This window comes from Dasypus novemcinctus, chromosome 18 (genome assembly GCF_030445035.2).
Source record: "Dasypus novemcinctus isolate mDasNov1 chromosome 18, mDasNov1.1.hap2, whole genome shotgun sequence".
NCBI lineage: Eukaryota > Metazoa > Chordata > Mammalia > Cingulata > Dasypodidae > Dasypus > Dasypus novemcinctus.
In genome coordinates, this window is record NC_080690.1 from 72485403 (window position 1) to 72510471 (window position 25069).

Here is a 25069-nt window from a genome sequence, read left to right on the forward strand (position 1 = left end):
ATTCTGGGCACATTTCCTATTGTGCCAGATGGAGGAAAATGGTCCTTATTTTCATTGTTATAAGCATTTTTTTCTACTCCATTCCTGTGTGATCCCCAGAGAAAACCCTGACCCTCTCTGATCTCTGTTTCTATACCTTTAGGCAGGTAACTCTTCCTCCAGTCTCAGCCAGCATGGAGGCATCCAACAAACAGAATAGACAGTCATAACCCCTCCTCCACGTGCATTACATTTATTCCAGATAGTTACACACACACCCCAATTATGGGTCACAGAAGGGCTGGTTGGAGTTGGAGTTCCAAGAAGAAGAGTGGGAGGTGGGTGAGCTGATGGAGGATATGTTGGTGCTCAGAGAGTCAGAGTGGCCCCCAAACTGAGGGGTGGCAGTGGAGGACTCAGGTCAGTTGTTCCTCATGATCGTCTGGATCCAGTTCACATACTTGCAAATATTGGTGTAGACTCCTGGGATGCCTTTTTGTCCGCAAGGTCCCACGGACCCCCAGGACACCAGGCCCTGAAGGACTCCCCCACACACCAGGGGGCCCCCAGAGTCACCCTGGAAGGGAGAAGGAGGAGCACTGCCTGAATCAGAGAGAAAGCCATTTTCCCCTTTCCCTTCCCCTAAGCCCAACCCAGGACTGGGCCTTGAGGATAGGGGCGCCAAGCCTGGGAATTGGGGAAGAGAGCACAGCCAGGTCCTCTGAAAGCATTGGCAGGAGTTCTGACCAATGGAGAAGAATCCACAGTCCCTAGGGGCCAATCCCAGGGAAGGAGGGCGGGACTCCATGAAGGGTGGAGGACTCCTTGAGGACCATGGCCAGGGGTCTTGACCAATGAGGGAGGAGTACACTGTGCCTAATGACCAATCCCAGCAAGGAGGGCGGGACTCCCTGAAGGGTGGAGGACTCCTTAAGGATCATGGCTAGGGGCCTTGACCAATGAGAGAGGAGAACACTGTGTCTAATGACCAATCCCAGGAAGGAGGGCGGGACTCCCTGAAGGGTGGAGGACTCCTTGAGGACCATGCTGTGAGGTGGGGGCAGCCTCCTCTACGGAGCCTCCTGGAGGGTAAGGGCGTGGAGTTAGAGGCTTGAAGGCCCATCAGCCCCTCTCCTGCCTCCACCGTCGCTGGCCTCAGCTGAGCCGAAATGCACTGAAGTTGGTGTGAGGAGGACAGAGCCCGAGAGGCAACTGGGTGGCAGCCTAAGTCTTCGCAGCCCCATCTTTCCTTCTCTGCCCACCTCCCCTCCTGACTCCGTCCCTCCCTTCCTCTGGGACTGCCCTTCTTTCTGAGCCCATCTCCCTCCCACCTCCCTTCCTGGCTAATCCCCCCATGCTGCCCCCACTTGCATTCCCTGCCTTCGCTCACCTGGCAGGCGTCCTGTCCGGCCAGGCCACCTGCACACACCATGTTGTCTGTGATCCTTCCGGGGAATGCGGCGCGGCACTCCGCGTCCGAGATGATGCGGAGGTTGAGGCACTGGAGCCGGTCCGGAAATTGGCCTGGGGTGGAAGATGGGTGCTCCAGGGTCTCCCAAAGCTCCCCCACTCTGGGACCACATCCTTCCTCTCAAGGACAGGTGCCTGGAGCCCATCTCCTGACCTCCAACCCCTCACCTATAACCCCCACCCACCCTGACCTTGAACCCATGCCTAAAACCCCTGAACTTCAGACCTTCAGATGTAGGGCCATTTCCTGATGACCCCATCCCAGCTCATTAGCTTGCTGTCCTCGACTGTTGACCCAAGTGTCATAACTCAAGATTCCAGGCCTGACCTTCTCCTCCAATCCCAGATGTTATGACCCTTGACCTTCAAGTTTATTGCCCTCTGCTGACCCCACTGGACCTCATGTCCTTTCTCTGTCTCCTGCCCCTGTATTCCTTACTTTGACCTTCTCCTCTTACCTTGACTGCAGCCTCTAAACCTTTCCTTCATTAGCCCCCAACTTCGCGGTGACTCTGATCTTTGTGTATTTGATCCAGACTCCATGAGCCCTAACCCCTGACCCTGCACCCCAAATTCCAGGACTTCCAGCCCCAGATGTGATTCCGTGATCGAATCCCAATTCCCACCTCGCACCATCTGGATCCTGTGACCTTAATTCTACAATGACCTCTAACACCAGAACCCATGACCCCTCTCCCTGACCTCACCCCTGACTTCTGACCCCACACCCCATCCTTTCATCTCTTGGGCTCTCCCACCCCCTCACCCACCATGATCTCTGACCCCAGCCCATGATCCCTGATGTTTGGCCGCACACTCTGACCCTTTGCCCATCATCCTTCCTCTGAGATGTGATTCCTGGCCTCTCACCATACACCCCACACGTTTACCCATCCCGACCCCCGGCCCCGGGCTCCCTTACTCCACGATCCGTTGGTGGTGCCCCAGCCGGAGATGCGGCACTGGGTGCCAGCGGCCGCACAGGCCCTGGGCAGGGGCAGGGGCTGGACGCTGCGGGTCAGGACGACAGGCGTGCCCAGCCGCAGGAGCCGGATGTCGTGGTCATGGCTCTGCAGGGCCGCCTGGAAGCCAGGGTGGGTCACGGAGAAGCGGCTGCGCCGGATCTGCTCCGTCCAGTCCAGCCGGCTGAGGCTGTGCTCCCCTAGGCGCACCCAGTACCTGCTGGAGGGGTCGTGGCAGCTCGCAGGCAGCAGGTGGGCAGCCCCCCGGCACCCACGCACCCTCTCTGCTGGCCACAACCCTGCCCGGCGCCCCCACCAGCTGCTCTGCCCCTCCGATTGTGTCCCCGCTCTCGCTCGCTTGCTCTCGTTTTCCGTCTCTTGGTCTTTCCGAGTGTTCTCCCCCTTTCCCCCCTCACCCCCTCACCCCGTCTGGACCCCCTGCCGTGCACCCGTGTCTTTCTGGCTCGCCCTTGCTCCCTGCTGTACAACCGGCACCCAGAAGACTGCCTGGCGCCCGGAAAGTGCTGAATAAACGAACGAGTGATAATGAATGGACCCTCTGTCCTGCCTGTGGCTCTTCAGTCCCCAAGGTCCTTGTCTCGGTGCGCAAGAGATCCCGAGTGTCCCCTGGAAAGCCCCACAGCCTCCTTTGACAGATGGGATCCCTGCGGCCCAGGGAGGTTCCACTTAGTCTTTGAAGGTGCACAAAAGGTTTTGGGCAGATGTGGGTCCAGGGACCAGCCTGGGTGGGGGAACGACCAGGGCTGGTCACAGACCCGTGCAGGAAAGAAGCGGGGCCTGCAGGAGTGGGAGCGGGTGGGGGGCAGTCTCCGAGGCCTGCTCCTTGCCTCCACCCAACCCTGCTCCACCTCTCAGGCCATGGTGGAGGAAGTCCTACTTCTTGTCTAAACTTACACTTCCCTGTTGCAGGGCCTACTCCTTACCCCCGGGCCCCGCCCTTCCCTTCCCTTCCTTTTGCCCACCCCAGAAAGGGACCTAGCCTGGGACTTACCTGCCACTGCAGTGAGCAGCCGTCAGCACCCACCTGCGGTCAATGAGGACCCCCCCGCAGTGCAGGGTGGTGCCCTTGAACAGCCCCACCTGCCATGGCTGTGAGTTCGGGGGACACTCCGTGCCGTTTAGAATCTTCTCTGTGCTCGCCTGGCTGAGCCCTGGGGCCAGAGACATCAAGATAGTGGATCATAGATGGCGAGCGAGGTAGAGAGATGGAGAAACGCAGAGGGAGGCCGGCACAGGGCGACCCGGGGACGTACAGAAAGGGACGCCCCCAAATACCGGGGGAGACACAGAAAGGAAGAGAAGAAACGGACGGAAGGGAGGGCGATGGGAGGGAAACAGAGGCAGCAGAGAGGGCGTGAGGCACCAGGCGCGGGGAGGAGGCCATCCGCTCCGTGTGCCAGGGGAAGGGGCGCAGAGCTCTGGGGGAAGGGGGCACAGAGCACAGAGCGGCCCTCCCCTCCTCCAGGCCGGGCGGGGCCAGGGCCCACAGGCCGAGGTTCCCAGCCCCGCCCTGCCCTCTCCCTGCCCCAGGGACTCACCGATAAGACACAGGAGCCAAAGGATGCTGCAGTCCATGCTGGGCTGCCCCTGGGCTGAGAGAAAGGGGCGGGACTCAGGGACAGCCCCTCCCCACACCCACTCCCCTCTTTCCCTGTCCTGACAGCCGCTGCCCTCTCTTCTTCCCTTGGAAGCTCACAAAGGGCTGGTCTATCTGTCCTCTCCCTGCCTGTCCATCCTCTCCCCGCCTGTCCATCCTCTCCCCGCCTGTCCATCCTCTCCCCGCCTGTCTGATCTCTCCCCGCCTGTCCATCCTCTCCCTGCCTGTCCATCCTCTCTCCGCCTGTCTGTTCTCTCCCCACCTGTCCATCCTCTCCCCGCCTGTCCATCCTCTCCCCACCTGTCTGTTCTCTCCCTGTCTGTCCTCTCTTTATCTGTCCTCTCCCTGTCTGTCCATCCTTTCCCCACCTGTTCATCCTCTCCCCACCTGTCTGTCCTCTCCTTCTCTGTCTGTCTTCCCCCTCCCTGTCCATCCTCTCCCCACCTGTCCATACTCTCCCTCTGTCTGTCCTCTCCCTCTCTGTCTGTCCTTTCCCTATCTGTCCTCTCCCTCTCTGTCCATCCTCTCCCTGCCTGTTCATTCTCTTCTTGCCCATCTGTCCCCTCCCTGCCTGTCCATCCTCTCCCTACTTGTCTATCCTCTCCCTGTCTGTCCTCTCCCTGTCTGTCCTCTCCCTGTCTGTCCTCTCCCTCTCTGCCTGTCCTCTGCCTCTCTGTCTGTCCTCTCCCTGTCTGTCCGTCCTCTCCCTGTCTGTCCTCTCCCTGTCTGTCTGTCCTCTCCCTGTCCATCCTCTCCCTCTCTGTCTGTCCGCTCTCTCTCTGTCCATCCTCTCTCCGCCGTGCCGTGCCCTGGTCTGCCCCTCTCACCTGGTCTCATTGTCTGTGGGCTGTCAGTCTGCCTGTCCTCCTGCTATCTCTCCGTCCACCCACGTTCCCACCCTTTCGTCTGCCACCCCTGTCTGTCGACTCCCCACTGCCCACCTGCCTCCTCAACCACCTATCTCACCGCCGCCGCACCCGTCCCCTTCCTTCTGTCTGTCTGCTCCAGACAGGGACGCTGACAAAGCTTTTAACTCTCTTTGTCCCAGCCCATCCAATTTCCGGGTTGAGGGAAGGGGACAAGGAAAACAAGGGAGGGGCTTCCTCTAATCCGCTTTTTAAGTAATGACGCCTAATTGGGCTTTGCGGCTAAACGGAGGGGGCGCAGGAGGAAAGACCCGGAGCCCCTCCCCTCCCTGGCGCTCCCCTCCTCTCCCACCAGGCAGCTCCGGGCTGGTGACTCAAGGTCTCAGGCGATGCTGGAGCTGGGTCCTAATCCTAACCCGTGACGAAGGCTCAGGAGGGTGCGGACGTGGGTGCCTGGGGCTGGTCCCGGGAGGAGTGGAGAGCAGGAGAGGACACGGGCGGGGCGAGAGGGAGGCAGACCCGGAGGCTGGAGGGGGAGCTGGGGCCGAGGCGAGGGGGTGGGGAGGAGGCCCCCAAACAGGCCGTGGGGGCCGGGAGGGGCTTTGCAAATGGGGCTCTGGGCAGTCTGGTGCTGGCAGGGTCTTTAGGAGGCAGGTCCACCCCGGGTCACCTAGGGGGACCCTCGCCCCCTTTTGGAGAAGCCCAGGTCCCCTTCTAGGGATGAACCGGATTCGTCCAATTCCATAAAGGTTTCTCTTTGCAGAACGGAGATCTGATCCAAGCTACAGCTCTGTGCTGAGCTCAAGAGGCCAGTCACCCAGGCCACAGGTTGTAAAACCCCATCTATATGAAATGTCCGGAATGGGCAGATCCGTCGGGACAGACGGCAGACCGAGCGGTTGGCAGGGGCCGTGGGTGACTGCTTAGTGGTCCTTGTTTGATCCATAGATTGCCAGCTTTTGCCTTCTGGACAAAGCCAACCCCTTGGTTTAGTAGTCGGAGCGAAGCCCCAAGAGGGCAAAGGCTGGTGTGCAGCCACACAGCTCCTGCACTCAGAGAGCTCCTGGGGCTCTGAGCATCGCTCGTCACCTCCTCCGGCGAGCCCCCCAGGGAGGGCCCCCTGCCTCGGGTCTTTACGCTCGGGCGTCCTCCATAAATGCAATCTGAAGCCCACTCCCTGGAGAGGGAACCAGCCTTCCCCGCACGTGGGAGAGGGCACAGGACGTGGAGGCCCTCGTAAAGGTGGAGACCGGCATAGAGAGATGAAGCGGCTTGCCCAAAGCCACATGGTTTTTAGTGGCGGAGCCAGGATTTGAACCCGGGCCGGCTGGCTTGAGAGGCTGCGTCCTGAACTGTTACCAGGTGCACGAATGAAGAGATGAGTAACTAACCGAATGAACAGTGCATAAGTATGTATTAATTGATTAATTAGTACATAACTGCTTATTAATAAGCAGTAAGTGTGAGTGAATAGGCGAACATAGGCGTTCATCCCCACAGGTTCCAGAGAATGGATGGCTTTAGGGATCATGACTCATGGGGGTGTCCCCGGCCCCTCTCGCCCCTCACCAGTTTGCTCATCTGAAAGATGCTGCTGGGAGGCTCCCTCTCGGAGCCCGGAGCGAGGCGGCAAAGAGGGATGGGGACATCGGGGGTGTTAAGTGTAGACACCACCAAAATTGCCCTCCTGAGTTTATTCCTTTATGAAGAAGGAAATGTCAGAGCTGACTTAGACGGCGAAACCGTTTCTCTCAGAGGTGGAGAAATATCAGCTGCAATTTGCGGTTGTCCTTTGTCCTCTTTCTCTTGCATTTTTCGGGGGGCAGAGTCCTCTCTATCCCCTGCTCATATATTTTTTAGGAGGTACTGGGGATTGAACCCGGGACCTCGTATGTGGGAAGCAGGCGCTCAACCACTGAGCTCCATCCGCCTCCCCCCAGCCCGCTCATGCTCATAGGTTTCTTTCTCCAGAGACCCTTTAGTCACATCATCCTGGTTAAAAGACCTCTGTAGCAAGGGTGGCTTTACTGGACCAGGCGTAAGCCGGGTTGAAGGGACCCCCTTGGCTGAGCCACAGGGCGCCATGGGCGTTTTCCCCAAAACCCTGAGAACCAGGACCCTGCCGGGACAGACGTGGGGTGCGGCGGCGGCGAGGGCTTCTTTAGGGTCCCAGTGCTTTCAGCACCACGTGAGCAAACACCCAACGGGTCGGAGCTTCCGGCTCGGGCTGGTTAAGCCTGAAGGAGGCCTGGCAGCACCGGGCAAGCGAAGCCCCGGGCAGCCCAGCTCCCAGGGCTTGTCACCGCAGCTGAGCCAGCCCCTGCTGGCGCCAGAGAACCAGGGCCCTGGAGCTGGCCACGGCAGCCGTCCTGATTTGAGGAAGTGAATTTTGGACGATCACGGCATCTTTCATCAAGCTCCATCTCAAATGTCCCCTCCTCCGAAAGGCGAGATCTTCTAGCGGAAACCTTGGCTGATGTGCCTGCCGCCCTCACTGGGCTGCAGAGACCCGCCGAGCCCCATGGGGCGGGGGCCGGGCTTGGCCCAGACCCTCCAGGCTAGAGGGGGATGTCCGAGAGGATGTTTATGGGGGCGAGGGGCGCACGGGATGTGCCTCTGTCAGCCTGGATGGGACCCAACCAGGGCTGAATTTCCTTCCCTCTACGTCTAAAATTTCTGTGGACCAGGGAGGCTGGGACGTCCCCCTCAGGGCCCCGGTGAGAAGGAAAGGGAGTCGGATGCTACAAGAACGCACTGTTCTCCCTTAGACCAGGTCCTTCTTGACCCCCCACTCCTTTTCTTTTTCTCCATCTCCCTGCTTTACCTGCTCTCCAAATTCCTTTCCCAAAGAGGCTGCCATTGTTGATTAAAGCTCCCCTGTGTGGAAACAGGAAGAGGCGGGCGGGTAGCTGGCAAGGCCAGGAGGGAGGAAGAAGGGCTGTGGTCCCCCCGCCTGCGCCGGCTTTCCTGAATCAAGGTGGCGGTGGTCACCATGCTGGGTCCCGCGGGGAGGACGTGGGCAGCCCCCTCCCGCCCTCGCAGACCCCAGCGGTCACTCTCGCAGCTCGCTCCGATGCCAGCCACGAACGACAGCTACCACTTACTAGCTGGGACTTGGTGCCGGGCGCCGTCCTGAGCTTTCCACCTAGTAACTCAGTGCATGCTTCCAGCAGCTCTCTGAAGGAGGTGCTATATGGTTTTTTTTTTTTAATTTTAAAGTTTATGATTATATTTAGATGTTTCTTGACCCTCAGGTGGAGAGAGTTGAAATACCTGGCACACTATCGTTAGTGACCTCTACAAGCTCCCTCTCTTCTTTTCCTTATTCTTTCCTATCTCCTATTGTCTTTAGTTCTGTGCATCTTTTGTGTTATTAGCTTTCTTATTGTGTGTCTTATACTATTATCTATATTATCGTATGTCTTTTTTCATTGAAGTGAAATTCACATAGGCTAAAATTAACCGTTTTAAAGTGTTAATGCCAATTCAATGGCATTTAGTACACTCATAGTGCTGTATATCTTTTTATTCATATATCCTCTTGGAAATTGTGTATTGCTTCATGTGCATGGATTTTTAAATTTATGTCAATGGTATTGTGGAACAGAGCTTACTCTGTTCCTGTTTTGTTTTGTTTTTTTCACTCAGAACTGTGGTTTTCCTTTTAATTTTTTTAAATTTACATACAACAGAATTCACCTATTTTAAGTGTCCAGTTTAAGGAACTTTGGAATTTGGGTGCAAAAGCGTAGCTACCACCACAATCGATAAATAAAGCAGTCCCTGCCTCCCCCACCCCACACGCCCTAAGTTGCCTTGTATCTTTTTTGCCAAAGATCCCCTCCCCCTGCTCCCTGGCCCATGGATCTACATTCTGACCCTGGAGTTTTGCCTTTTTTAGAATTTCATATGAATGTTTGGCTTCTTTCAGATTCAGTCGTTGTGTGTATTGATCAATAGTTCATTTCTTCCATAGTATGGATATACTACAGTTTGTTCAGCCATTCAGTGGTTGTTGTAAATTTGCATGGCTTCCATTTTCTGGCTATTACAAATAATGCTGTTATGAACATTTGCATACATGCTTTGTGTGGACATGTTTTCATTCCTCTTGGGGAGATGACACATAGGAGTGGAATGTCTGGATTGGTTGTTAAGTGTGTGTGTTTAACTTTATGAGAAATTGCCAAACTGTTTTCCAAAGTGGTTGTACCATTTTGCATTGCCACCAGCAGTGTATAAGAGTTCCAGTTGCCCCACATCTTTGCCAACATTTAGTATTGTCAGACTTTTGAACTTTCACCATTTGAGTGGGCAGCACTGTGCCTTTAGAGTGCATCTATGTTGTCCTGCATATCTAGGTTCTCTGTAACTGCTGCATAACCTAAAAAGATCCTGCATGCCTGGCCCCAGCTGAACCCTCCAATCTCCTTCCCTGCCAAATCCTTGCTCTCCAGTCACACGGGCCTGTTCTTTGAAAAACTGGTTCTTTCTCATCCTTTAGCTCTTTGGGCAAATGCCACCTCCACTGAGAAGTCCTCCCTGACCACTCCATTGAAAATAGCTTCCTTCCTCCCCAATTCTGTAACATAAAACCCTGCTTATATCCTTCATAGAAATAATCAGAATCTATGACTATTTAGCTTTTTTGTTTATGTTCTGTAACTTCCCCGAAGACAAGGTTTATTGCCACTTGGCTGTTTAACCAATAATTTAAAACACAAACCCCTGATCTTTCTCCGAAAACCTGTTCCTCCCAAAGCTCTCCCCATGTTAGTGTGTGGCAGCTCCATCCTTCTGGTTGCTCAGATCAAAGACTTGGAGTCACCTAGACACTTCCCTCTTGCTCCCCCATCCCATCCAGTGTCAGCAGATCCAGAATCTGAGCTCTTCCCAACCGCTCCACAGCCAGCTCTTTGGTCCAAGCACCAGCTCCCACCTGGGGTCGAGCAGTTGCACCTCCCTGGACTCCCAGCGTGCCCTTCATCCACTCAGTCTGTTGCCCATCAGGCAGCCAGAGGGATGCCAGCAGAGCCCACGCCAGCTCACGTCCCTCCCCTGCTCAGAGCCCTCCCACAGCCCAGGACCCACGGTGCCATCTGCCCCATTCCCTTGCCGACCCCACTCCTGCTGGCTGCTCTCGCTCACACTGCTCCAGCCACACCGACCATTCACCATCATCACACCAGGCAGGCTCCAGCCGCGGGGCCCTTGTGCTTGCTGTCGTTTGTCTCTCTGGGATGCTGTCCTCCAGATATGCCCCTCCATCCTTTAGGTGTTTCATCAAATGCCACCACCTCAGTTAGGTTCTTCCCTGACCATCCCATTTAAAGCAGCACCTCCCCAGCCCAGCATCCGGTAGCTTCATCCCTACTTCACTGTTCGCCATGGCTCATGTCAACATCTGACAGTCCATTTCTTTATCTTTTTTTTTTACGTGGTATCTCCCCACAAAGAATGTGAGCTCCACAAAGGCAGACGTTTTTGTCTATTTAATTTGCTGTTTACCACCAGTATCTACAACAGTTCTTGGCTTATGATAAGAACCAATACTTGTTGAATGAATAAATAAAACTGTATTTACCTACACCCAGGGGAGTGCCTACACAAGGTCAGCTGGAGAAAAACAAATGAAGGCAAGGCTTTTGGACACTGAAAACTTAAGGGGTTGTTATTTGCCTTCTGAGGTTGTGTTGCATAGGGAATTCAGCAAAAAAAATGATGGTGGTAAGCATTTGACATTAATCTTCATAGTAATGCCCTGAGGAAAAATTGTGAGCCCCATTTTGCAGAAGAGAAGACATGAGTTTTATGACTTGTTCAAGGGCACAGAGTTGAGGAGTGCAAAGCAGGGACTCCATCTACTGAGAAAGGAGCCACACATTTTGGGACCATGGGCAGATGCAGCGGCCAGGGACCTTGAATAAGGGTGTTTGTGGAGGAGATCCAGGGACAGAGAACTTGGTGGACCAAAGGATCTAGTCATGGCGTCCTGGAGACCTTTGGGGACTGACTGTCAGTTTAGAGTACACGGCGACGGGAATTCAGAGACAGGGAATGTTGCAGGGGTGGACTGGAGTTAGGGGTGGGACTTCTGGGAGACCGGGAACGGTGTAAGGATGAGCTATTAGGAGGATCCAGTGTTGGCTGTGACGAATAATTCAGAGGGCGTAGGATGTTGTTGCGACAGGAAATTCTGGGCACAAGAGAACATTTTCGGGATGAAATGTTATGGGGGGATCTAGAACCTTCCTGAGTATAGAACATAGAGGGATCTAGACTACTGGGAATGAATAAATATCTTAGGGGTATAGGATATTTTCAGGAAAGGTTCATTCTTGGGACACAGAATCTTGTTGAGATGGACTGATACCTAACAATATGGACAGAACGTTTAGAACATCATGTGGGTCTCTGTTAGGCATGGCACAGCATCTGGGAAACCTGAAACTTTATCTGGGTTGGGACATTCAGGAGACTGGGATATGTCAGGGAGACCCCGATGTTGGCAGTGACTGAATGCTTTTGAATGTCAGCAGGGATTGAGTGTTTTTGAAAACATGGATCATTAGCTAGAATGCGGCACTTTGGGAGAGGTAGAGAAGGGCTGGGCAGAACCAGTGAGAAGGTGTGGCGGAGGGGCTAGGCGGGCGAATTAACCCAACTTTTATTTGGGGGCCTTCATCCATTTCTGCTCCTGGGTTTTGTATTTCCGGATTGTTTCCTGGATCCATGGTACATATTGGGAGACTCGGGTGTAGACACCAGGCCGGTTGGGCTGGCCGCATGGGAAGTCTCCCCAGGAGATGATGCCGTAGAGAGTTCTGTTACAGATCAGGGGACCCCCGGAGTCACCCTGAGTGGGGAGAAAGAAAGATGAGGAATAAACAAAGGCACAGTCAGGGAGATGTGCCATGAGTGAAGGAAGGAGAAGGATGCACACAGAGTCAGAGATAGAGACAGAGTTGGAGGAACACAGAAAGAGACAGAGAAAAAATATGGGAAGACAAATGGAAAGGGACAGAGAGTGAAAGAAAGAAAAAGAGAGGCACAGAAATAGAGACAGAGACAGAGAGATAGACACTTCTATCTCTCTGTTCTTCTCTGCTCCTCTGTCATGAGCATGTGACAGCTTACCTTGTCTTCCTGACAAATCCCCACCTACCAACTGACCCTGCTCCATTGTGCCATCCTGCTATTGAGTTAACCCATCCACATCTGGGTGGGGTATGGAACACACTCTACCTCTACTCCTCCCTCTGAACCAAGGCAGACATCACTAAATGATCAAGACATACATCACTAATTCATTATCTTACCCTTTCCCACTGAAACAAAGCTCAATCACAGAACCATTTCCATTCGACATCAGTTGTTTCTACCCATGTAATATCCGTGCACCCTTATTTTGGTAACAGTTCCCTGGTTTTTCCTTTGGAGAACTACCCCTTGCCCACTCTCAACCCATGTGGATTGACCCAGTTAGTCATGTGACTCATATTTGGCCTTCAACATGATGGTTCAGGAATGGATGTATGACTCAAGTTAGCCTAGTAAGAACCATGCTCAGGATGTTTGTGTAATCTTGTGGAAAGGAGATGTTTTCTTTTCCCAAAAGAGTTGCTTAAAGGGTAGGATGTAAGCTCACAGCTGCTGGGGCCATCTTGCCCTTGCCTGGGCAAAGACTATTTGGGAATGAAACCAAAAAGAAGAGAGAAGAGCAGATAGTTAGCAGATAGTTAGAGAGGCAGAGTCCTGAAAACAATATTTTAGCACTTGCATCCATTTGTGCCTGAAGTGAGACACCCCTGAACTCTGCAGCTACAAAAGCCAGTAATTTTCCTCTCTGCTTAAACCACTTTGAGTTCAGTTTCTGTCATACACAACCCAAAAAATTCCAACTTTCAAGCAACGCAACACAGGACAGCTGCTGTCAGTCAAAGCTGGTGCTTGGGATGAATTCCATTTGCCATCCACGAGAGCACCCTCTTTTTTGTCTTGATCTCCACTTGGGAGATGGAATCTCATCTCACAGAGCTGGGTTCGCCTAAGGCTGGAAGCAGATTCTTCACCCCAGCATCTGTCCTCGCTTCTATTCTGACTACCCTTCCTGGCCCATGGCAATCTACCAAGCCCTTTGCCTCACCTCACAGGAGTCTTTACCACCTTCTCTTGTGCCGGCACACAGCATGTTGGGAGTGATCTTTCCAGGGTAGTCCTGATGACATTCCTCGTCTGAACGTAGTTGGATGTTGGCACACTGCAGTGTTTTGGGGTAACTCACTAGAAGGGAGAGAGAGAAAGGTCTAAAAATGTCTGTCCTGGACAGGCTACAGAGTCAGGGATAAATAGGAAAATTGAATGGGCAGAGAGTTGGTAGGAAACAGAGATGGGAAGAGAAAGATGTGGTGAGTAGCTGGGGAAAGAGATGGAAGAGATGGAGATGGGGGAAGAAATGGGGGGGTGGATAGAGAGGTGGGGAGAAAAGTGGAGGAAAGACTAGGGAGGGATGGGTGGGTGACTGGGAGGAAGGTGATATCAGTGGAGAGACAGATGAGAAGAGGGATGTAGTGAGAAATTGAGGAAAAGAGTTGAAGAGAGGGAGTCAGGAAGGAATAAGAAGCTAGAGAATGTGAGAGATGGAGAATCAAGATATTCCCAGGAAAAGACTAGAAGGAGAGGTGGAAAGAATGGTGGGGCGAGAGAAGGGGTCATGCTGGGGAGAAAGATGGAAGTGAGCCTGGGAGAAGGCTAGGGGTTGCTATGGACAGGCCAAGGGCTCTTGTTGATGCAAAGGACTCCCCTCTACCTTCCCTTCCATTTCAGCCCCAGTTTCCCCAGCCAGTTTTGTGAGACCTCCCACCACCCTGTGTGGGAGCATACCCTGGGGGCTGGTGGTGGTGCCCCAGCCAGACACTCGACAGCAGGTGCCAGGGGGGAGGTGGTCGTTGTGAGGCAGGGGTAGGACGTGGATGTGGCTGGTGAGCTGGACCAGGGACCTCAGCTCCAGAAGCATGATGTCATGGTCGTGGTTCAGGTGGGTGGGGCTGCTCCGGTACTCAGGGTGGGGGATAGAGCGGATTACCTCTCTTACCTGCTCGCCAGCCTCCACATGCCCCAGGGTGTGCTTGCCCAGGTGAACTTTGTACCCTCTGTGGGTGTAGGAAGGGCTTGGTGAGCCATGCCCCAACCTCATCCCCATCTCACCTTCCTCATTCCCAAAAATCAAATACAATTCTTCCACATCTCTGACTCTAACCCCATCCTCAAACCCAACTCCATCCCCACCCACCTCTGCAGTCCTATTCTCAACCCCACCCCTATCCTCCCCTGGCCCCCACATACATACCGCTTCAGACAATGTGCTGCAGTGATGACCCATCTGGGGTGCACCAAGACTCCCCCACAGAGCAGGCGCCCTTGTACTAGCAGGGCTACCTGCCAGGGCTGAGAGTGGGGGAGGCAGGTGTAGCCACCTGGGAGAAACCCACTGGTCCCATTGGTGCCATTCAGAATCTTGGGATACTCTTGGGAAATGCCTGGTGGAGAAGAGAAGTTGTTAGAGCACTGAGTCCAGGGGGAGGAGGAAGCCTGGAGTTCTGGGCTCGAGGACTTTAGGGGAAAGGAACTGATGAGTCACTTATTTGGCCTCTGGGAGTTGGTATTTTCCATCCAGTGGAGATGAATCAGAACAAAGAGGCAATGTCCTTTTCTGTAGAAATGCCAAGCCCTTCAATGAAGGTTCAGAGAAGAGTTTGGGGAATGAAGATGCTTCTGATAGAAACCAGAAGGGTAAAGTTCTCAGTTTTCCTTGCCTGTATTTCCCCTATTATTTCACCATAGGGATGGATTTCAGGAGGCAGAACTGAGACTAGACTACATATTGACCTAGGCAATTTCCATCCATCCATCCATCCAACCATCCAACCATCCACCCATGCATCCAACTTTCCTGGGAACATCTATGGATTTAAATACCACCCAGAGGCTAACCACTCCTAAATTCACATCTCTAGCTCTCAGTTCTTCCTCTAAGTTCCAAACTCAAATACTGTCAACATGAGCACCATACATGCTTCTTAGACTTTCTATCCCCAACTTGATTTTCTCAACTGCAGCTGTTCCTTCCACATCTTGGTGCTCAGACCCCAGACTAAGAGTCATCCTGGCTTCCTGTCTTTCTCATCACTCACAGCCCACAAGTCCTGCTGGTTTTACCTCCTATTTATCCTCCATCTCTCTAGTTCTCTCCAGCTCCCCTGCCAACTTCCTGGTCCAAGTCCCCATCTTCTCTAGCCTGGATGACTACAATAGCCTCCTAAATGCTGCCACTTTAGCAGCCCTTCAATCCACTCTTCTCAAAGCAGCCAGAGGAACCTCTGAACTCCCGGGTTTAATATCCTGCATTGGCTTTTAAAACAAAATCCAAAAGCCTTTCTGAGGTTTGTGGAACTCTGCATCATTTGGCCCCTGTCAGCCTCTCCAACCTCATCTCCTACATCTCATGCCCTCATTCACTCTGCTCCAGCCTCAGGGATCAGTTCTGTCAACACAGCAAGCCCCAGAGCCTTTGCATTCAACATTTCCTCTTCCTAGACAATTCTTTCTCTAGATCAGTGATTTTCAATATGGTAGTAGCTACTCACATGTGGCCATTTAAGCTAAAATTAAAGTAAAAAATTCACTTATTCAGTTGCATCAGCCTTATTTCAAATGCTCAATAGCCCACTGTGGCCAGTGGTTACCATATTAGACAGTGTGCAGGAAATGGGCATTTCCTTTAAGGCAGAAAGTTCTACCAGGCAGTGCTCGGAATCTACAAGAGACATGTCTGGGTCCTTCTGGACTCTGAGAGCTCAGCTCTCTCCAAGAGGCCTTCCTTTACCACCTGGTCTATTGACCCTCTCAACCCCCAGTCATTCCCTGTTAAATACCCCCGGTTCATTTTCTTCTGAGCAATGATCGTTATTTGTTTCTCTTGTTATTTTCCTATATTTTTACTTCTTTTTAAATCTCCCCACCTTGACTGCAAGCTCCCTTGAGAATAGGTACCTTAACTGCTTCATTCAGTGCCGTGGCCCCAGGCCCCAGGGCAGCACCTGGCACACAGTAGGTGCTCAATAAATGAATCTTGTATGTGCCTTGCATTAGGGGCAGAGCGGTGGGCAGTGGGCAGAGAGCCCAGTCCCGGCTGTGCCGTGTGGTCTTGTACGAGTCGCCGTCCTCGGTTTTCTCAGCTGTAAAGCAGGAGCAGGAATGGTCTGTCTCTCACTGGGCAACTGAAGGGTTCGACTGCGCTCACATTTAACCATCCTCGGTGAGTGAGGGCTGATGTCAGCCACAACAGGAGGCCCCTTCTCCTTCCTGGGCCAGCTTCCCTACCTGTACAGGAAGTGCTGGGATTGCACCAATGGTTCTCCAAGTTGGGGGCAAGAGTCCCAGCTGGGCATTTCCGGTGGTAGAAATAACACTAAATCCTATGCTCTGAACGGAGTCGCCCTCCTGTTCTCTATTTATCCTGATTCCGGTTGAGGGGAAATTCTCCCCGTGGTGCTCTTGTGTTTCTAACACCTCTCTAATCTTCATCTCACTCACTGTTTAAAACCAGGAGGAAGCCGCAGCCTCCACAGCCAACCCAAAATTTATTAAGGTCAAAAGGAATCAAGCATTGGTTACACCCAATAGAAATATAGGTTTGTTCACGTTGTGCAGGATTTTTTTTCTCCTTTTGCTTTTATTTATGGCAAAGGGTGCTATTTTCCATTTAGGAAAACAGTATCGGCTTGGCTTTTAATACGCAAGTACAAAAGCACTGACTTGAAAAAGACCATTAGGTCAGAAATTATGAAGGTGGTTTGCTGGGGCCTGATGACTGAGGTACGTGTGTTTAGATGCTGGCTCAGGTGCTGCCTGTGTCTTGGAAACGGGACCCTTCTCGTGCTTTCAGCTGTGAAACTGGAGTAATTAAAGCACACAAGCTCATCAGGCTGTACGTGGAGTCCCCAGCCCAGGGCGTGCCACAAGGTCTGGGAGTGCCACCAAAGCAGAGAAGCCACCCCAGCTTTGGCCAAGGACAGTGCCAGGCGCCGTGTCCTGTGGGGCCCTTCCTGGGCCTCCAGCTCTCTGCTCCAGGGTCAAGGACTTTGGGAGGCCCCCCTCCCAGGTCAGCAGCCCCCCACCCCCTTACGTCTCTAGGTTGCTGGCTGGGCTGCTTGCAGGAACACCCGCCCCCCAAGCTCGGCTTGGATGCTGAAAGCAGGGGCTGTGCCTGGGGCTCTGTAGCCGCTTGTTGGAAGAAAAGAAAAAAGAAAAGAGGGGAGAGAGATGCATTAAAAGGTTTCCAGAGAACCTGCCTGAGAGGCAGGGACGAGGGCCTTCGATGTGAGGAGAGAAATCTTTGGGGACCAACTTTGGGTGGTGTCAGAGAGGTTTGAGGTCACTGCAGGGATTAAAGGAAGACTGAACTAGCAGCTTTTGGGAGGGACCGAGAATGAAGAGGTAATAACAATAATGATAATGACTAACGACGAGCTTTTGAGTCCCTTCTCCCTGCGCTCACCGAGCCCTTTCCCTCAGTTCAATATTCACAGCAGCTCTCCGTGTTCCCGTGGGAATGGCAGCTCAGGGGGGCGAGCTCCCGAACCGGGTCCAGGATTCTCCTGCTCTCCAGGAGTCCTGGAAAGCTGTAGTGGCCGCCGCGGAGCACGTTTTGGGGGGGGGGGGGGGGGGGAGTGCCCGTTGGAACCAGGGACAGTGGGTGGGATCCGGGAGACTTAAAAAAAGAGGGCGGGGCATACGGGCTGGGAGACCCCAGGAGGAGGTCTGGGGTCAGCGAGGTGGGCGAGCTGACCTCAGAAGGGAAACAGGGTCACGCAGGGACAAGCAGGAAGCTCTCAGGGCTGTCCCCGCGGGACCCGGCCCCGCGCGGGCGGGGGGGGCGGTGCTCGGGGGCTCCCACGCCCCCGGCCCCCGGCCCGACTCCTCCCACCATTGTCCGCAGCGGCCACCCCGCCTCCGCCCCCGCGCATTCTTACCGCCTGACAGGGCCACGGTCAGGGTGGCGATCGCGGCGGCCAGGGGCCACATGGCGGCTCCGGGGTGGGGGGCCGGGCGGGGCCTGAGGAGTTGAAGTGGGGAGTCGAGGGCTGCCTCGGAACTCCCATTTCTGCTACCCCTCTGTTCCTGCGCTTCCCAGCCCGGGATCTCCGCTGCCCCCAATCGGCTCTGAGAACCTTAGCCGCGGAATCCCCCCTCCCCAATCGCGTCCTCCGGTGGGGGCCGGGCGGCGGAGTGGGAGGGGCAGCATCCCCTGGGGCCCTGGGGCCCTGGGGCCGCGCGCCACCCCCAGCGGCCTGCAGGAGCTCGGGCCTCGACGCACTCCCCCGCCCCTGCCTCTCGTGCCACCTTCTCGCCGGTGCCTTCTCCGCCCCTTTTCTCGCCTCTCTGGGTCTCCTCCTGAGCTGTTCCTCTCTGTGGGCCCTCACCACTTCATCTCTGCTTGAGCCCCTAGCTTCCTTCTCCATCTCCCTGACTCATCTGCCCCCCTCTGCCCCCCTCCACAGCCCGCCTTCCTCTCCCTTTTCCAAGGCTTCCTGCCCCCTCCCCAGGCCAACCCTACCTGAGTGAGGGGCCGGGGAAGAGCGTCTCCTGCCAGCGGCCTCGAACTTCAGCCCCGACCCATGGCTTTTAACCCCTGAACGCCCTCCCCCAGCGCCCTCAGCATTTCCCTGTCCCTGGCCTCCCCTCTCCACCCCTCTGGCTCAGCAGGCACCCCCCAGCCAGGGCTTGGTCCTTTGCTTGGGGAGGAGTTTCAAGGACAAGCTGGGACCCAGATCTGGCCCCACCCAAGCCACAGCTGAACTCACTATGAACTTTTCAGGCAACAGGACCCAACAGGAGAGAGGGGAATGCCTTCCCCATACCCCCCCCCAAACCCCCTGCTCACCCCTGCTCACCCCATTTTCCATTCCTAACTGCATTCCCACTTCTAGCTCCCTCTTCAACCCCATGCATGTTTTTCACGTACCTCAGCTCCCAGATGGCCATTTTCTACCCCATCCCATCTCCCAGCCCAAACTTCACCTACCCTTTACCCTAAAACTCAACTCAATCCCGCCTCCAACCCCATGCCTCTCTCTCAACACCAAACTTAACACATCCAAATTCCAATTCCCAGTCTCGTCTCCAGCCCCAACTCCATCTCCAGCCCCCCTCTTCTTCTGGATTTACCTCCACATCATAGATTACATGACCATCCGGCAGAAGAAGGGAATCTTTAGATCAGGGGATCTTAACAGGGGGTCCGTGAGCTTGAATTGACATGCAAAAAAAAAAAAAAAAAACATTCCTGTGGGGACATGTTGGTCCGGGTGTTATCTATTTATTAAATAATACACAGTGTAGTGTGGACTTAGTAAGGGGTCTGTGGTTTTCACCTGACTGGCAAAGGGGTTCATGGAACATAAAAGGTTAAGAAGCCCTGCTTTAGATAATGGGTGGAGAAGTCAAGTACTCCTGGATCTGGATGGAAGCAGGGACTGGGCCTGGGAAAGCAATATTTTGGATAAACATCCTCACAGGAGCGGGGTCAGATGGGGTGAGGGAGTCCACAGAGAGAGAGGAGAGAGGGAGAGGGGGAGAGGGGGAGAGAGTAGAGAGGGAGAAGTGGGCACCAGAAAGCTCTGGGGGCTGGGATTGGGAAAAGAGGAAGGAGGAAGGGGTGGTGTTTGATGAGTGAGTAGGTGTCTTCTGGAACCTACTGTGTCTGGGTGGGGCGGTGAGTTAAGTCCAGGGGGGTGGAGAGGGCAGGATTAGGGATTAGGGAGGACAGAGGTGGGGTCAGGATTTGGAAGAAGACCAGGGATGGGGACCAAATGGAGAGCAGTGGTGTCAGGATGAGGATAGAGGAACAAGTAGAGATAGATGAATGGGGTGAAATTTCACATCTAACCTGGTATGGTCCATGTGGGAGAGTTCAGATTTGGATGTAGGCATCAAATCTAGTGTTAAAGGATCTTTTCTTTAAATGGAGTTCTAACCATGACTTTCATACTTATATAAAATTGGCAAATGTCAAAGATTTTATTCTAACTCAGTAAAAATTGAGAGAGCCAGCCAAAATGTTACAACTGATTCAAAGAGAATTAAAGAACTACACATGTATAGGCAATACGGAATGCTGAAATGCATAGGCAAATAGTTGCAAAACTGGCTTATTCTACCGAGGGAGAGGGAAATTAATTATACTTCCGCTTGACAAAATTCATTTGCAAGGTTATGGGCAAGAATTATTTGCATTGCTATCAACTACAATTTACAGAGTTATAAAATAGCTCAAAGATAATGAATGGTGCAGATTCTAGTTTTCCACTGACAATATTTACTAATCTGTTGGGTCCATTTCAATGTCCCTCACAAGTCTTCTCTAAACTAACAAAGGTATGGTTTAATATGGGTTTGGTGTCGAGTTCCTGTTGAGGTTTAGGATAAGATGACAACATTGGGAATGTGAGTTTTGGGAGGAGAATGGAAAAGGGATGAGGATGGGTATGGAGTTGGAGGTGGTACTGGAGTTGGTGTTTGGGATAGGGTCATGTTGTAAATGAGACCCTGTTGGGTTGGAGCTGGAGAGAGGTCCAGGTTAAGGCTTTGGATGGGGAGGTGTTGAGATACAGTTGAGTTGTGGTTGAGGGTTGATTTTGGTGATGAACACTAGATGTGAGGTTGAGAGTCTGTTGAGGGTAGGGTTTTGGTGTTGGTAGGCTGGGCCATGGCTGTGAACTCCTGTCAAGGTAAGAGAAATGCAATAGTTCTTTCCCGTCTGGGTTTCCCCCACCTCACTGGATGGGATCTGGAATGGGTGATGAGTTCACTCTTTTTGAGTGGAATTAGATTCAGGTGGCAGGAAGGTGGGTACAGGGTTAAGAGAGGTGACAGCTCTACAGCCTGGGTCTGCACTCCCAGAGAACCCATTCTCTCTTGGGAAGGGCTGCTGTCTGGAGTGGGGGTGGCTGGCTTTAATATTTGCTGAGGGACGAGTGCCAGGTCAATGCTGACATTGGGGTCATGATTAGACAGGACTCAGGTTGGCTGACTCGCTCCTTGAAGTGAGGCCATGGACTTGCTAAGGATGGGGCAAGTTCCACCCCCTCATCTGATGAACTTGGAGACCAGAGTCCATGGAGGGCAGTGGGCTACTGAAAGTCACGCCCAACCAGGACCAAACCCGGTTGTACCCTTTTCACAGATCAGGGTCTTTCCTCCAGAGGGCAGGGCTGGAGAAAGAAGAAGCAAGAGCAAGGAAAAGAAGAGACAGTATTCTCTCGTGGGTAAAGCTTAGACTGTGGAAGACCACCTGGGTTCAAAAACACCTGCTCCACCACTTACTAGCTGTACGACCTGAGGAAGTGACTTGGCCACTCTGTGCCTCAATTTCCTCATTTGTAAAAGAAAGGTGCTATCAATAGCACCTACATCCTAGGGGAATAGTAAATGAGTTAATACCTGAAGGTGCTTAGACCAGAGCCTGACACATACTGAAGGCCAGAAATGTGCTTATTAAAAAAGTAAAGCTGAGATGGAGGCAACCTGAGGTTCTCGGAGGCCCCACCCTTGCTTGGCTTCAACATGGGGTGCTTTGTCAAGCAGGAACTGGAAGGTCTGGTTGGAGGCACTGGCTGGGATGACTTTCTCATCCCCACACCCAGGCCCAAAGGAGGGGCCTGAGGTAAGCATGAAGGGAGGGGGAGACATAGAAAGACGCAAAGAGATAAACACACAGAGATGGAAAGATGGTTGAAGGTTGGAAGAGAGGACAGAGAAAATGAGAGAGACCAAGGCACAAAGACACAGAGGTACAAAGACAGAGAGGTACCCAGGGAGAAACAAGACAGGTTCCTGGAGAGAAAGATGAACAAGGAGTTGGGAGACATCCAGTCTTCTTTGGGTCCGTGCTATTAATAATGGCCAAATGGCCACCCAGTCACAACCCCTCCATGCAGCAATGAAATGCCACTGCTCACACATCAGAATAGCAAAAATTAGAAAGATCAGTCTTGCCACCTACCTGTGTCTGTGCCCATATCCTTTGCCTGCTCTCCCATTTCTATGGATGAATAGTCTGTACCTCCACCTAAGAAAGAGCCCTCCACTTGCACCTGCTCTCTTGTCCCCTCTTGCCTCCTCAAGGACATCATTCCAGCAGTCCTTCCCTTTCTTGCCTGCATTGTCAAAATTTTTTCTTCCCCAATGAGGCTTCCCATTAACATACAAACATGCTACAATTCCTCCCATTTTCCATTAGAAGAAAAAAGAGGATAAGAAGGAGGAGGAAGAGGAGAGGGAGAAGAAGAAGAGTGAGAATAGTGAGAAAGAAGGAGAAGGGGAAGAAGGGGAAGAAGGGAGAGAAAGAGAAGAAGAAGAGGTAGAAGGAGAAGAGGGAGAAGGGGAAGAAGAGGAAGGAGGGAGAGAAGGAGAAGAAGAGGGAGGAGGAGAAGAAGAGGGAGAAGGGGAAGAAGGAGAAGGAAGAGAAGGAGAAGAAGAGGAATAAGAAGGAGAAGGAGAAGAAGGGGAAGGAGGGGAAGAAGAGGGAAAAGGGGAAGGAAGCGAAGAAGGAGGAGAAGGAGAAGAAGAGAAAGGAGAAGAAGAGGGAGAAGGAGGAAAAGGAGAAGAGGAAGAAGAAGAAGGAGAAGAAAGAGAAGGAGAAGAAGAGGGAGAAGAGGGAGAAGAGGAAGAAAGGAAAAAAGGGGAAGAAGGAGAAGGGGAAGAAGGAGAAGAGGAAGAAGGAGAAGAGGAAGAAGAGGAAAAAGGAGAATGAGGAGGAGAAGGAGAAGAAAAAGAAAAAAACTTTAATCAGCTCTTCTGTCTCTACTATGCTCCTGGTCCATTTTCTGGTCGCCTTAACTAGTCTAGATCTAAAACACTGGCTACACTCACTGTCTCCAATCCCTCTCCTCCTGTCCTCCCTTGAACCCATTCCATGCAGGCTTTCTCTCAGACTGCTCTGCCAAGACTGCCTTATTAAGGAAACAGGTGACTTCCATGCTGCAGAGTCTGACGGCCAGGTCTTCTGGGCTCATCTTACTTGAGTTATTAGCAGTGTTTGACAAGTGGACACTCCATGTTCCTTCAGTCAGTTTCTCTCCTTGGCTCCCAGGATGCCTACTCTCTCCTGGTTTTCCTCCCAACTTGCTGGTTGCTCTCCATCAGTGTCCATTGGTGGTTTCTCTGCATCTTCCCAATCTCTACCTGGTAGAGCACCTCAGGGCTCAGTCCTGGTCCTCACCTCTCCTCAGTCTACATTCACTCCCTTGGTGATCTCATCTAGTCTCGTGGATTTAAATACCATCTACATGCTGATGACTCCCAAATTTATGTCTCCATCCAGACCGTGCTCTTGAATTCTTGACTTAACATCCAACTGCCTACTCAACACCTCTATGTCCAAAACCAAACTCCTCTCCGCCCTGTTCACATCCCAAATGCAGACTCTTGCAGACTAGATCATCTCTATAAATGGCCAATTCATCCTTCCATTATTCAGCCAAAACCTCAGTCTCATTCTTGGATTCATTTTTTCACACCCCACATCCATTTGGTCATCAAACGCTGTCAGCTCTGCCTTCAAAGTTTATCCAGAATCTGATCAGGTGTCACCACCTTCCATCCTAGCCATCCTGGTCCCAGCCACCATTGTCTCTCACCTGGACTATTGCGCATTTCCATTCTGGTCTTCCACGCTCTGTCCTTGTCTGACTATACTTTATTTTCAATGCTGCAGCCAAGGTGGCCTTTTAAAATGTAAGTCAGAACAGGGCACTCTGTTTTCCAAACCTTCCGGTGCTCTCACCTCACTTGGAGTGAAAGAGAAGTTTCCTTATGATGACATTCAGAGTTCTATGCTGTCTGTCCCCTGATACTCCACTGATGTCATCTTCTGCTCTCTCCTCTTCTCCAGCCCCACTCATGCTGGGCACACTCCTGTCTCAGGGCTTTGGTATCTCCTGCTGCTCCCACTACCTGGAACCCTCTTGCCCCAGACATCTGCATGGCTCCTTCAGTTCTCATCATCTTCTCCATGGAGACTTCCTTGATCACTGTTGTTGGGTATCACTGAGATCATCTTCAGGTTCCATGATTCGCTAGAGAGACTCACTGAAACCAGAAAAGCTGTTACGGGGAGTGAATGTAGCTCAGTTGATTGAGCATCTGCTTCCCACGTACATGGTCCTGGGTTTAATCCCTGGTACCTCTGTAAAAAAAAAAAAAAAGAAAATAAATGAAAAGCTGTTAAATTCACAGTTATGGATACAGATGCAAATAAGCAAAGGAAAAAGGCACATAGGGCAGGGTCCAGGAGGGTCCAGGTAAAAGCTTCCAGTTGTCCTCTCCCAGTGGAGTCCTGTGGACAGTACTAAATTCCCCCAGCAATGATGTGTGACAATATGCACAGACTACTGCCAATCAGGGAAGCTCAAGGGAGTCTTGGTGTCTACGGTTTTTATTGGGGCTGGATCACATAGCTGACTTCAGTCTCCAGCCCCTCCAGAGGTCAAGCTGATACCACGTGACCCATGGCTCTCACCATAAATCACATTGCTAGCATAGAATATCTGGCATGGCCCAAGATCCCAGGTAAACAAAGACACTCATCAAGCAGATCATTCCAAGAGCTCAGAGATTGTCTCTCAGGAACTGGTTTCCAGCTCTTTGGAATGTGCAGGTTGGAATAACACAGGCTTGCTGAGTTAACTCTTTTTTATTCATTGTTTTTTCAATGATTTTTTAATTGTTTTTTTCTTTTTTTAATTGTTTTTTTTTTTTATGTTTTAAATTTTTTTGTGTGAGTTAACTCTTTACTATACAACCATCCAACTTCAAATAGGTGCCCTCCTCTGGCACTCTCTGGCCCCCTTATCCTGCTTCCTTTTCTCCATGACACTATTCCTATCTATCACACTTTATGCTTTACTTATTCATTTGTTTCTAGTCTGCCTCCCCTCTGCAATGTGAGCTCCCTGAGAGAAGAGGTATTTATCTTGTATGTTCCTAGAAAAGAACCTGGTACATAACGGGATTCAATGAATGTTTGTGGAATGAATGAATGAAACACAGGTGTTGTTGAGGGTGTAAGGAAATAGGAACCCTTCTTTTCTGGATATAAACCTGTCAGTTCT

At 52.4% G+C, this 25069-nt stretch overlaps 2 protein-coding genes across 2 annotated transcripts; both read right to left on the bottom strand.

The window, feature by feature from the left end:
* Window positions 1-229: 229 nt before the first annotated feature.
* KLK12 (kallikrein related peptidase 12) lies at window positions 230-4019 on the bottom strand. Its single transcript, XM_004447401.3, has 5 exons — window positions 3971-4019; window positions 3424-3583; window positions 2372-2631; window positions 1370-1503; window positions 230-556 (listed from the first exon to the last, which is right to left on the bottom strand). Exons 1-5 carry the CDS (start codon window positions 4005-4007, stop codon window positions 401-403), a joined length of 747 nt encoding a protein of 248 aa, XP_004447458.1. The 5' UTR covers window positions 4008-4019; the 3' UTR covers window positions 230-400.
* Window positions 4020-11482: 7463 nt separating this feature from the next.
* KLK13 (kallikrein related peptidase 13) lies at window positions 11483-18011 on the bottom strand. Its single transcript, XM_058280714.2, has 5 exons — window positions 17930-18011; window positions 14245-14434; window positions 13779-14047; window positions 13042-13178; window positions 11483-11751 (listed from the first exon to the last, which is right to left on the bottom strand). The coding sequence occupies exons 1-5, from the start codon at window positions 17979-17981 to the stop codon at window positions 11563-11565; spliced, it is 837 nt and encodes a 278-aa protein (XP_058136697.1). The 5' UTR covers window positions 17982-18011; the 3' UTR covers window positions 11483-11562.
* Between the last annotated feature and the right edge of the window lie 7058 nt (window positions 18012-25069).